This window comes from Labrus bergylta, chromosome 6 (assembly GCF_963930695.1).
Source record: "Labrus bergylta chromosome 6, fLabBer1.1, whole genome shotgun sequence".
Lineage (NCBI taxonomy): Eukaryota > Metazoa > Chordata > Actinopteri > Labriformes > Labridae > Labrus > Labrus bergylta.
The window spans coordinates 30,447,195-30,461,161 of NC_089200.1; the positions used below are offsets into that span (position 1 = coordinate 30,447,195).

The window sequence follows — 13,967 nt, forward strand, 5'->3', positions numbered from 1 at the left end:
AAAATGATGAACAGGACACAAACTGTCTTTGCACATGAGACACTTTAACAAGGCAGACTGATAACAGACACAAATAGTTGTGTTGGGGCTTTACTTATGCAGATATGAAACTACACATGCTTTTGGCACATTATCATCTTCACATTGTCATAAAATATCAGCACCCTGAAAAGATACTGCAAGAAACTGAAGAAAGAACCACACTGACTTGAAGGAAGCTGTCTGCAGAGGAAAAGACTAAGAGTTCTACTTTCATCATTTTGCGCAGGCTGGTCTCGAACTCGTTAATTTACAACTTTATTCTGGTAAATTTACAAGTTTAATCTCGTAAATTTAGGACTTTAATCTCGATTTTTTTTTCCTTTTTTTTTAACATGGCCCTAATCCTCCGTCGTAATTATGTACTTTCTGTTTTTCCATTGATCTATGATGTTTTTTTGTTTGTTTTGCTTTAAAATAAAATAAAAATAAATTCAAATAGTTAATATATAATGTCATATGTTGTAGTTTGTGATTTTAAAGTGAGTTGAACTTCCATGAACGTCAGTGGTAGATGCCAACAGCTGAAGTTCCCCAGATGGTAAACATTTCCATGGTAACACCGGGCTCCACCAATCAGAGATGTTACACCAGGAAGATGGGGAGGGTAGTTTATTCCCGACAAATCATGGGGGGAAATAAATGGTGGTGAATCTACCTTTGATAGTTATGACATTATGGCTAATAATCAAATGTGCTTTGTTGGAAATTAATGTGATTTTTACTTCTGGACCCACACTGTCCAGCTCTTTACTTTTTAGCAGGGAATGAGATGAGGTCTAATATTCTGCTGAATCAGTCGCCTGGTCGAGATTGTTTGATTTGAAAAAGCTGTTGTTTATTGAGATGCAGCCTGAATCTGATGTATGTACAAAAACAAAACCTCACAACACTGTCTGAGAATTAACAGATTTTATTGAAGATTAACATTTGATGCAAACAAAACTTGTAAACTTCTTGTGCAGTTTCACAGATTTCTGTTCGGCTGCAGAGGAAGGATCCAACTCTCCCCACTCACCTAAAAATAAACCCACTTTTTTATATTTTTTATTTTAACACTTCAGAATGAAATCCATCAGAACAAACTCACATAAACATGACAGGAATGTTTCCCCCTTTGTGTTTCAGCTTTCAGCACTGAATCTCATTACTGATTTGACATTCACACCTGATGAGGTGCAGAAAACGTTTGTGGTGTTAGGCGTGTGTTTCCACGTGAGCCTGCGTGTGTGTGTGTCCACGTGTCGGCGGTCTTTTCAGATGCCGATATCGGGCGTCAGTCTCTGCGAGGAGAAGAGCAGTGCGGGGATATCGGTCGGCCGCAGTAATCTGGTGGACAAAACCAGCACCTGGAGAGAGGAGGCACAACACGGTCATTAAGGTTAAAATAGGTGTCAGAGTGTAACTTGACACCTCTAGATGAAGCAGACAGAGCAGCAGGGTGAGTAATGTGCAGACTGGAGTCACTCGGTTTATGTATGTGCTGATCTGGCAGCTGGTTGATATTTCCTTATTTGAAGAAACACTTCCGCCCAGGACGCTATTGCTCCATGCTATTGGTTTTCTTTTTAGGCCCAAAAACAGATTTCTAAGTTGATACACAAACCAAAGACCATCCTGGTGAGTTTAAGAAAACACTCTCAGAGGTTAAGTATGAGGCATGCATTTTTTATTCACCCTATTTTGGAAAAAATTGGAACAGGAAACAGGAACATTTGGAGCAGGGAAGTTTGGAGTAGAGTAGAAAAAAAGCTTGATCAAACATTCAACGTTTACCTTTTAAGTCTACAGAGGGATAAGGTTTGACTCGAGAGGATTTTAGGATGAGAATTGAAAGCAATCAATTGGATATTTCTGAAAAGCTAAATAAATTAGTCATGATAGTCATGGATTTTTTTCTTGCTTGCAACACTTCATACTTCTGATTTATTGCTGCACTTAATGTGGGCCATTAAAAACACATTTCAATTAATCCGCGCAGACGATTTTCAAACTTAAATCATGAGAGGTCTCCTTCAGTTCAGGGCATCACCTTTATCTTGTTGTAAATGAAACAATGACCCACATTTAATTTCCTCTCACTCTCTCTTGTCTAAATTTGACTTGAGTGTGTTGAAATGAGGTGAATATAAATGAGTGAATCCATCTCATTTCTAGACACCAAAGTTAATCTTGCTGCATTGGGAGATGTTTCTACCTGTTACGGACAATTCAGGCCTATTTTTCTTTGCTTTTTATTTCTTAAAATACAATTTTTATCAGGACTTATCAGGTGAGTGTGGCTTTTAATAAGTCTATTGAGATATTTTGAGAAAAAAATCAGACAAATACGCTTGCTATGATTTGAGTTTCTGCGAATCTTCAAATTATTTTTTAACTGATAGTGAAAAATACATTTTCAAATTCACCATCATAAAGTTTAAGTCTAAACTAATATGACTAAATACTGCAAAAATAGCTTAAAATGTACCAATTCCTTTCATGTTTGCAGCACCTCTCCTGGATGAAACAGAAACATATTTGCTTCACTTCCATCTTGCTTAAATGTTTGAAAGGCATCATTTCTGTTTTGGCTGCATTGTGTGTTTTTCTGGGTATCCTAACTCTGCAGGATATCCACTCTACTGCTGTAGTCTGCACTTCAGTGTGAGAAGATGGCAGACTTTAGGCTGACAGAAGTCTTCTGTAATGTACAGTAGGCATTAGTTGACTGGAAACACTCTGACATATACAGAATATTTGCATATAGCTGCAGATGCTTGCTCTTTTTAAAATACTTTCCAGCTGAAACGCTTGTGTTGTATAACAGGGCAGTTCTGTTTTTCTGCAGATTGTTGCCTTAAGTTCTGGTCGGCATCTAAAATTGGCAGAGTGGCTGTTTGTGGTGGCAGCGTCAGAACGTTTCAGAAGAATTTTACCCGAAAGCCAAGCTGAGTTTTTTCGTCTGCTCCACAGACGTCGGCTGTCATGCATTTTCTACAGTGTGTCGTACAGTGTGTGTGTTTGTGAGCTGAGGTCAGTGTGTGTGTGTGGGCCAGCAGGTTATTGTATAAGCTGCTCTTTATGCACTTCCTGATTACAGATGAAGACTTTTATCCTGGCCGTGCCTTTCATTGCCTCAAAGCCTTTTATTAAGACAAACCCACATCGGCCTCCTCACCCTCCTCTCACACACAAACACACTCATCTGCATGTGCAGACTGTGTGTGGAATAACACAAAGAGGCAGAAAATCTCATGGTGCAAACGACTGTTAATGCATGTGATGATCAGATGGTGATCTGAACCACCTGGGAATGTAGGTCAGTCCGCTCACCCAGTTTGAAATCTCTCTGAAGGGGGGGCGGTTCACCTTAAATACCCTCCACCCCTCCCTAAGGGTCACCTAAATGTGCCAGAAGCACTCCTCATCTATATCTCTTCATATCACACTCCTCATAGAGTCAACCATTGACTGCAGAATGGAAACACAGTTAGCTGTTAGCTCTGCTCTGGGTTAGCCGAGCAGCATGCCATGACTTTCCAGAGAGCGAAATGCTAACCACCCGTTACAAGAGTGCACCAAAGCTTTAATACTTGAAAGGAGGAGGCAATTTAAAAAACCAAAGCAATAGAAGCACTGCTAAAAGAGACCCACACTATGTTCAAATGAAGTGCAATCGTGCAAGAATCAAAATGAGACATAAAGGCATATCACCACATTATGACCCTACCTTTTCCCCTTTAGTTAATAATTCATGTTTAGTTGGACTGGCTTCACTTGATAAAATTGTGATAACATTTGCATTATATTTGCACTGTGTGGAACCTGAGAAGAGGCTATATAAGAACTCGCGTTTGCATATAAATGTCTACAAATGTCTCATCCTTTTGAATTTCACCTGCAAAAGGACTTTGAGTCCATTACATAGAACTGAGCCCAAAGGGCAGGAGAGAAGGATCGTGCAGGTCTAACCTGCTCTACTGACCAGTGCATTATGGGTGTTTTTACTTCTATTTATCTGCATAGGTAGGGCCAATTAAAACTTAAACAACTGAAGAAATGGACAGGAGTCGAACTCTAGAAGTTAAACAAATATATCAGTGATGATTGTGCAGAACTTTACCTCGTTATTTTTTACCCACCTGAGTCCCTGGTTTGTGCGTGGTTACGACTTCTTTGATGAGTCGAAGCTCAGACGGCGTGACTCCGCCGACCAGGAAGAGGAAGAGCAGTGGGTTATCGCTGGGATGAGGACGGCTCACCTGGAGTCAGGACAGGAGATGGTGATTGGTCAGAGTTATTTTTAGGACCGTCTGAGGTGTTTATTCTGTCTCTTATTATAGCTCAGACTTTGATAAACAACCCACTCCATCCACTTAGTGCAGGGAACACTTAATCATTTCCTCTCCATGTTATCATCTGTGCCTCTCTCTGGGTGCTGAGTCACTGCTCGGGCTGGTAGGTTGTGTTGATGCTGATGGGAGTGCAGTTAGGTCACTGCTCCGACAAACAAAGCTTAATGGTGGAGTCTTATCACACTGGTGTTATGACAGCTCACACGTGGACATGTAAGCAGGTGTACAGACACACACTCTCTTAAGACTCATACATTTGCCAACACAGCAAAAAACCTGCTAAACTGAACAGTGTGAATTTGAACAGCAGGGAAACGTCTGATTGGCTGTTGGGGAGTAATGGATGTCTACGATTGGTTGGCGAGGGGCTTTCAGGGCTTGTATTCAGCCTCTGAATGGCAACCCAGCAATCAGAGCTGCAGGGGGCGGACCTGAGGCGAGGGTGGCAGTACACGTGAAGTCCCGATCGGCTGTGAGGAAGCGTGTCAAGATGATTCAACATGTGTTTGAAAAAAAAAAAAGAAGTGAGAACAAATGTTTTCTGCTTTATTCAGCTCATGTTTTTATTTATTATCTGTAGACGGATTCCTCTGGCATCTTCACCGCAGACCCGAGCGGCTCCATGTGTGAGTGGAACCAGCACCTGCATGTGTGTGTGCGACGCAGACACACACTACAGACCATGTGTACGGCCATGGGGGCGGACAGAGAGGGGCGGGTTGAAGGAAGGCGTGTAGACATGAGGGGAGAAATGTGCTGCTGCTTATGTGTAAGCGAGAGGAAATCAAAACATCATCATTTGACCTGCTGATAAAACATTTCCCCCAGGCTTCTTACACTCAATTAAAAATGTCAAATCCTATAAAACAGCGATAAAGTTAAAGAGTTATCACGCTTCCTTTGTCTTAGGTTGGATGTCTGACATAGCGGAGGTTTTTAACTGGTCTGTGGCCTCGGGGTGAAGTTTTCCTGTTTACACTTTAGAGCTGCTTAATCACATAGTGAATGTTTATATCATTTTATAAATTATATCAATACTTTTTTTTTTGTATGACCTCAAAATCACTGCCAACAAATCAATGTCTTCTGCACTAAGCTCACTTTGTTACTTCACTTATCATACCTCCTATTAACCTTTATTAACCTTTTTGTAAGCACGCTTTCTTCACATTTAACCACCATGTCATGAGTAGTTCCTGTTATACGTTTTGCATTTTGTTTATTTCAGTGTTTTCTCCTTCTTGCCTTGTGTTGCATGTTTCCCTTGTGTGTATTTTGATTGTACTATTCCAAAGTTTGGTCTTCTTCTTGGTGTTTCCTGTTTTGTACTTCTTGCCTCTGTGTATCATGTCTAGTGTTACTCTTTGTGTGATTCCCTCCCCTTTTGATTGCTCTCACTGTTCTTACCCATGTCTTTTCAGTCTCAGCTGTGTGATTGCCCCCTGTATTTAGTCTCTGGCTGTTTGAAACCTCCTACTTCATACTACTTTAGAGGATTTGGTATGTACTGCACACTGCATACCGTGTTCCACAGTAGTTTGAAGTATGACAGCCAGTCGGTGGTTATTTTGCACTTTGCCAAACCCGGTGAATCAGTATGACATGCGGGTATGTTGGCACACTGCCAATACTGCGTTTTGGCCAAATCTGTACATACATACTACTAGTATAGTAGGCGGTTTGGAAAACAGCCTGTGTGTTCCTTCCCTTCTGTGTCAGCTCACACGTCTACCTACCTGTGTTCCCGTACTGTGTTGATTTTCCTTATGTTTGCTCCTTCAGAATTTTTTCAGTTGGGCTTTTGATGAACTTGAAGAAGTAAGCGTTTGTTTTCCTTATTTCATTGAAATTCTTTGCTGTTATCGCAGTTGGGTCCAACTCTATGTTTTCTAAAACGTGACACACCATCTAGGGTTGGGCCACGTTGGCAGAAATCACTGTCCATAAATAGCATTTATTTTCTTATGCTGTGACTTTAGGACTGAAAACCTATATTTGGTGGCTCACGATGGGGAGATGGAGATGATTCAGCTGGTCAATTGGCAGGCCAAAACTATAAAATGTACCTAAACTGAATTAATTTATGTCTCGATTATTGTTAATTAACCCATAGTCCAAGGTGTTTTGTTTGTTCTCGTAAGAATGCACTCATTAAGAATTTGGTACTTGCTAAATGTATTGCAGTTTAATACGTGGTCTCAACTTTTCTCAGTTATAACTTCTGTAGGTGCAGAAGTCAGATCTCCTGAACAACTGTGGATCTGTGGAAACAGAGACTAAATATGGGCCAGCAGACACTAACACACACACAGGCACACACAGCGTGCTCACAGACTGTTTAAGGTGACAGTTTAAGTAACACACAGTCATAACCAGGCCTGCAGGTCCAGTGAGTTTAATGAAACAGAGAGTGTAGCACACATGGGGCTCTGTGGTTAAAAATAGAACTTTTATTATTTTGTTTTATAGCATAAAGGGTTTACAACTCGCTCCTATAGAGCGCTCCACATCCAGGTTTACAGTCTGTCTGAGTTTGTGCTTTAGGGGCAAAAATTCTTAATTTTTGGAAAACCAGGCCACGGTTACACAACCAAGTGTAATTCCTCCCCTCGGGTAATCATCAGTTTAAACAGGTCCAGATGTAGGAGACTCAGACCGAGGATAGTGATCTGCTCTGCGGTGGATATATGTGACCCACAGAGTCTACACAGGAAAACCACTCGGTGGTCAAAATATTAATAAAACCCCCAAATCCATGTCTTTGTGTCTCCCTGTGACACGCTCAGAAAAACTCAGAAAGACAAAAAGAAAAGCTAGACTGATGATTGATCCCCTCGACGGTCAATCAAGCACACTATTAATAATACAAAGGGTGTAATTAGTGCCAACAATTGTTATTTTCTGGACTTCCAACTGTATTTAAACAAAGTTGAAATATGGGTTTAACTAATATGAATCAAAGTTTTAAGTTTCTCTTTCAGTGTTTCTGTTCCTGTTAAGCCCCTCAAGTACCTGAACCACTATGAGGAAAACATTCTGAGTTATAACTCAACAAGACGTTTTAAAGATGTGTGCTAATTTAACATTTAAAACTACAATATGTAGTTTGAAAGGTCCATCGAATAGTACAACAACTTTCAGGAGGGAGAACGTCGTCTCTCCCATGTCCACAGATAACGCCCTGGTCGCCTGCTCTCAGCACTGTAGGCCGAGGTCATCTTGTGAAGAGTGTGTGCGGCTGTACAGCACTAGTTCACACAGCAGCCTTCAGCTAACAGGAAGCCAGTTGGCACGTCTCTGTACTGTTTCATACAACAACTGAGACTTAGAAGAGCAAGAGAGGATAGTGATGGATGAAGTTAAGAAGAGAAAAAGAGGGAGTGACTGAGCAAGAAGCCAGACTACATGAAACATCAGACAGGCTTTTAGAAGCTGGAGAGAGCTTCAAGAAACAGTGTGCTGCGAGCCAGACACTGAGCTGGCTTTGTTGATTGGACAGTTTCAAACTAGTTACACTATCGTCCAGCAAGTAGGTATTATGAGCTGTCTCATGGTTAAGCACTTTGAACTGCCTTCTGGTTGAAATGGTCTATAGAAATAGACTTGCCTTGCCTTATGGGAAAGAAACAATCCGAGGGGAGATTGAACATCTCTGTGATTATTATTTATAACAGACTGAGACGTTAGGCTGTATCGTTATCGTTGTCATGGTTGTCTCTAGTTTAGCAGGTTTACAGGATGCAGAAAATCATCTAAACCAAAATGTTTCTTAGTTTAGCATACAAATAAATTGTAAATCTCTTTCCTTGGAGTTAGCTTTATAACTTTGGAACCTTACAAATCTATCTCAACAATTTCGCCACGGCCTATAGACGTCATGGTAACTGTTGAATAGACGTACACATACTCCACATGCTAACAGTTAGCATACAACACCGGGTAGAACATTGCATATTTTTTCACAAAATCTGGTAACATTACTGAGCCTTGTCAGTTGACATGGTTTAGCTTCCCACAACTTCTTTGCCGTTGTTGCCAACCATCAGGTCAGGTTCAGGTTACTTTATTTGTACCCGTAGGTAGATTTGGTTGCAGGGAGAGACACTCAATACAACACAGACAAAACATAAAACACACAAAGTGCAAAGTGCTGAGGTGCATAAAGTGCGCAGGTTCCAATCACAATCAATAAAACAAGTCGATCTGTAAAAGCTACAGAGCCGAGAACACCAGAATAAATAATACCAAGAAGCATGACAACAACCTCTCAGGCTGCTATCTCCGTCCCTCCATGCAAAGCCTTCATGAAATTACAATGACCACATCAAGCAGCAAAGAGGAAAGACATGATACACACACACACTATGACTTGTTCCGCTCTATAATAGCTGCTGGGACAAAGCTGTTCCTATAGCGCTTTGTTCTGCACTTTGGAACTGACCATTTAACCATGGCTTGTCAACAACCATGTCGCCATTGTACATGCTCAGGTGACGTAAACCTAACATACTGTATACCAGAAGTTAAAGGTTTTGATAATCGCTTTTCAAAAGACCTATGAAACACTGATAATAAATGCTCCATAGATTTACGGACATGTGCCCAGCTCTGATTGGCATAGGTTTACAGATTGGACCCAATTATTATTATTATTTTATTTTTTTGAGGGTTCATAAACAGTTACACACAGCACAAATGGTTATCCACTTTCTGCTTTTGAAACGGAGTCAGGGTAGAAACACCGGGGGGGGGGGGGGAGGGCATGAAGTGAAGCAAACTGTGCCTTCTGAATGTGAAGTGAAAAGAAACAGTCGGTGTGGAAACTTCATGTGGAGATTGGAGGCTGATTGTCCTATAAAATATGATCCTGTCTGTGTTTTTATTACAGATCCTGAGTGCAGAAACAGGTTTTTTGTTTTATAGCAGAACTTGCTAAATCATCTTTATAATAATGACCAAAAGGAGACAAGAGGTTTTTTTTAATCTGTAAGTTACAGTTACATTAAATGTTTAAACTGGGTCAAGTTCAAGCAGTGAGTTAAGGGAAGAAGGCTCTTTATCGTCCACAGCAGGTGGTTGATACAGAGTGCGTGTGGAGGATGTGACAGAGTTGACCCCATTACACACAAACGTGTTTGATTCTGTGTGTGTGTGTGTGAGCAGTGTCTGACCAAACGTGTTTGACTCTGTGTGTCTGACCTTCATAAACATGCTGAAGCCGGTCTTGAGCAGGTCTGTGAGGCCGCCAGACATGTGCTCGATGTCCGGACACTCAGGTCTGTCTGGATGGAATACTTCTTCCAAGATCTGCCGCAGGAATGGACGATAGGTGGCCTGAAAAAAAACATAGAAACATAAACTCCACAGTTAGTCACAGCTAAAAAAAAACACTCTTTGACTCATGGTTTAATTTCATGATGTGACAGTTGTTGAACAATCTGTGTTTGAATATGTTTGTGCATTAACATGAATGAAGAGCTGTTGGAGAGCTTTGTTTCTGCCTCTGCATGTTTGTGTGAATGGCTGTGGGTGTGCGAGACAGCAGAGTTATAAACAGCTCAGTTTGACCCAACAAAACCTCTGACTTATGAGTCACTCGCTGAAAGGAGTTTAAAACACTTCTGCAGTCAGGATGAAAACATCCCACTCTGCTGATTGTCGCTAAAAACAGCACTTTGTTTTCAGAGAGTGTTTCCTTTTAAAAAAAGGTCACAGTCAAGTCCGAGGATCAGTCAGACCAAGAGGACATTTTTTCTGTGTGGAGATGTTGTTCCTCATTTTTAGCCATGCCGGTAAAATGTCTCCAGGGTTGATGAGGTCCTTCAGTCGGTTCAACACTTTGGATGGGACTAAACATCAAATCAACTAAAGGATGTGTTCCAATCCAAACAATGGGGACGTTTATGGTAAATGGACTTTGAGATTGTATAGCTCTTTTCTGACTACTCCAAGTGTTTTTACACCGCAGGCCACACCTACCAATTCACACACTGATGGTAGAGGTGTCTATTGAAGTAACTAATCCCATACATACGCTGCCTACGAAGCAGCGGGAGCAAATTGGGGTTAAGTATCTTACCCAAAGGAGCACACATCAGACAGGAAGCTGCTGGAGCTGGGGATAGAAACCCCCGACTGACGGCATGTCAGTTGTTCTCCAGGAGTTATTATTTCGGTCATCAACAACATATCTAACCCTCACAGCAAACATATATCGGTTGAAGATTCCCACCAACATTTTCAGAATCGAATCACAGAGTTTGGTTGGAGTGTCTCCGTTGCAGTGGATGAGAAATTCAGAAAGGTCATTTTGGTGAATTTTGTACTTTTGTTGAAAGAAGAAACAGTTCTTTCCATCAGTCGAAGGGTTGCAGTGTTTCCTCCACTTTTAGGTCCACTTCCGGCCTGCTTGGCACCTCAACAAAAGATTAAAGAAACCAACGGACAGAATGGAGCGCTTCTATTTCTACCATCCACAACTTTTGCCAATGCAAACACAGGAACAACAGTTTTAATAGAGCGCCACAGGAATGAGTCCTAAAACCCTGAAGTAAGTTAGCATTTGAGCACCATGGGGTCTAACGTCTAAAAGTCAATGTGGATTTTGAATGTGTTTGTGGTTAGACACCTGAAATAAGGTCTGTGGTTAACACAAGCTGAAGAGATGTTGGTGTTTTGTCAGACCACATAAACTACGTTAGGTAATACCCCCACTTGTAAATTTTGTAGTTTTTACACGTCTTTAAAAAGGCGGTTGCTAACAAGTGGCTAAATGTGACTACAGTGTTTGTCGGGGACATTAAACGTCATCACGCCGGACACAGAGGTCAGGAACTCTCTCACTAGTCAGAGATGTCTCCTGTAGGTTTAATCTTTAGGTTAAGGTGAATATTATGTTAGTAAAATAGTTATTAAACTACGTGGATTAGTTTATCAGAGATCGTCTGAAGCATAACGCTAGTGACATCACAATCATCCGACCGTGGTGTAGTTAGCTTTAGCATAACGTTAGCTTTTTACTTCTGTTGTCTGCATTAACGCTTCAAACATCATAAAAATGGTGTTCATCTGTGAAGATTATCCTGCTTTATGTGATTTTCTGACAGAAGCCAGTAACTCATCCTCATCCCTTCCTGCACAGCTCACCGGGACAGAATGTACTCCGTTATAAACCTCAAAGCTTCAGATCAACAACCCAACACAGACTTTCATTTTTATAGGGGGTGGAAGTTTGCTGTCTCAGAGAACAATAAAGACCTGGATAAGACTCGGCTCAGCTGTATCTGAGTGCTCTGAATAGCCGGAGACTTAAAATAGTCCAGCTGGTTATCTCACGGAGCAGGAACACTGGAAACTTTCCTTACTTTACATTTGACCTGAAACATGGAGGCTGTAGAGAATGTAGAATGTGAGGGAGCAAGGGACACAATATCCATTTCATCTGGATGTTGTTAAAGGAACATCTGAATACGACTTCATCTATAAAACTGTTTCTATCAGCATTTAAAACACTTGATTAATTCTCATTGCTGATGCACCCAGGTGTTTCTGCCCACAGGCGTCCTCTCACTGCAATATGGAGGATCAGTAGTGGTATGTTTACTTCCCTCACAGCCTCCCACTCCTCTGAACCTGGAGCAGCAGAGACAAAAAAAACACCCGGGGAAATCCTGCCGTCCATTTTGTGCAAATCATGAATTATATAAACTAACATTTACCTAAATCCACTCGACTCTGCTGCATGGGTCAGGCGCTGCAGAAAAAACGAAGCCTGGAGTAAACACATTAGTGATTCACCTCTGGCTGAATAACACTCCTGCACGCACACACATAAACACACACCCGACAGCATCGCAGGTGTAAACACAACAGTGACACACACACCACCACTCTCATCTGCTATCAAGAAAAAAAGCTTACAGCAAACAGATTTATTGGGCACAACAAACACCCACAGGATGAAAACAACATCATCAGTCATACGATAATGCCAAAGCGGAAAAAATTCACCTGCACACACGGATACGCACACACATCCAAACATGTGAGTAGGCTATCAGTTTTCACTCTAATTTTTTTGGCACGGAGATGGCTGAACTAATTTTTTATCCAAAAAAAAGTCAAACACTTCAGCATCAAACACACACGGAGCAGAGCACTGTCCGGACTGGAATGTCTTTGGAAACAGTTTTGTCTTTGTTCAAATAAAAGTTGTACTATGCATCTCATTTAAGTCTCTTCAATCGCCAACAAATGGACAAATTTTAATCCTCACGTGTACTGTTCTCATTCATGTTCTATTTAAAACATGAAATTCTTTATAAATGGTTCCGCAGTCTCCTCTAAAGTTCAAGATTAGCATGTTATCTTTGTTCAATCTGTACAGAGAATAAAGTGCAAAACGAACAATATGTGGTTGTTTGGTATCAAATCTTGGCATACAAATAAAATACATCATTGAGGAGAAATGTTTTTTGTACTTTTGATGAATTTATCCTGAATTTTCTATTCATAGTTTCCACAGTTCAGTTGAACACTGATGTCAGAAGCAGAAGTTGATGAAGTTGAATTATAGTTAGTGAGAAAACGTTTAGTTATTACAGATACCCACGTGCCGATTCCTCTGGGCTGAAAAGTCCACACTCTGAGCTAGATGCAGAAATGGTCTCTCTAATGGAGACATGAGTGGTCAAAACAACAGATGCTCACAGTGCATACAGGTGAATAAAAACAGCAGTAAATGTTGTCCTTGACTATCATCAGTGGTGCTGAGCCAACAGTAAATCTCAGTTGTCATGTTGTCGGTTGTACAATTTTTCCTCCAATACCAACGTGTTTAAGAGCCACTTTTTTTTGATGCCCTGCGTACAGGGGTCTAACCCTGGGTACAGGGGTGTAGTAAAGTAAAGTAATATCAAACATAATCAAATGACCACTGATGCACCATGGGGGATGTGATGTACGCAGGCAAAAGAAGTCCAATGTCCATGCAAGAGATCTGCGGTTTTTTGGTGGTTTATTTGGTTCAAAAGAAAGCAAACAAAAGAACAAAGAAAATTGTGGCTCCTGCTGCCTCTCATAGGCCCACCCAGGTGCATGCTGGTCCTCTACCTGCCTCTTACTTAAATAACCTCTGGTGCCCACAGTGTTACCCAAATACCTAACAAAAATACTAATGCAAAACTAAATTTACTAAACGAACAACTAGCAAAAAGAAAATATTACCCAAAATCTATTCTAAATAAAGAAAATGTGTTGAATAATTAAATAAACAACACCACCCAAATATTAGTAATTATAACAATAATTAAATAGCTCCAACAAGGGGTGTGTCAAGACTTTTTGGACTGGGTGGCCCAACTGGGGCACTGACTTAATGAGGAGCATTTATTTACCCCTTCTGTTTGCACTCATCACATCAACTTTTAAGAAACACCAGATAATGGAAACATATACATCTTCTTAACTGAATTCTTCAAAGACTCAAGAAATATGTACCTCCTAAGTCACGCCTCTCGCAGTGCAAATAGCCAATAATAGTCAAGGATTTTGGGGTGGCACATGGGGTGGCCAATAAGATTTTAAGTGGGG

At 40.9% G+C, this 13,967-nt stretch overlaps 1 protein-coding gene across 1 annotated transcript in view; it reads right to left on the bottom strand.

Annotated features, from left to right (window-relative positions):
* Positions 1-936: 936 nt before the first annotated feature.
* Positions 937-13,967, bottom strand: part of scfd2 (sec1 family domain containing 2) — a 141,844-nt gene continuing 128,813 nt past the window's right edge. Inside the window, exons 7-9 of the mRNA XM_020643797.3 lie at positions 9,576-9,710; positions 4,164-4,283; positions 937-1,388 (exon numbers count right to left, since the gene is read on the bottom strand). Coding sequence (XP_020499453.1) covers positions 1,296-1,388; positions 4,164-4,283; positions 9,576-9,710 — 348 coding nt within the window. The 3' untranslated portion in view covers positions 937-1,295. The remainder of the gene's footprint in view (positions 1,389-4,163; positions 4,284-9,575; positions 9,711-13,967) is intronic.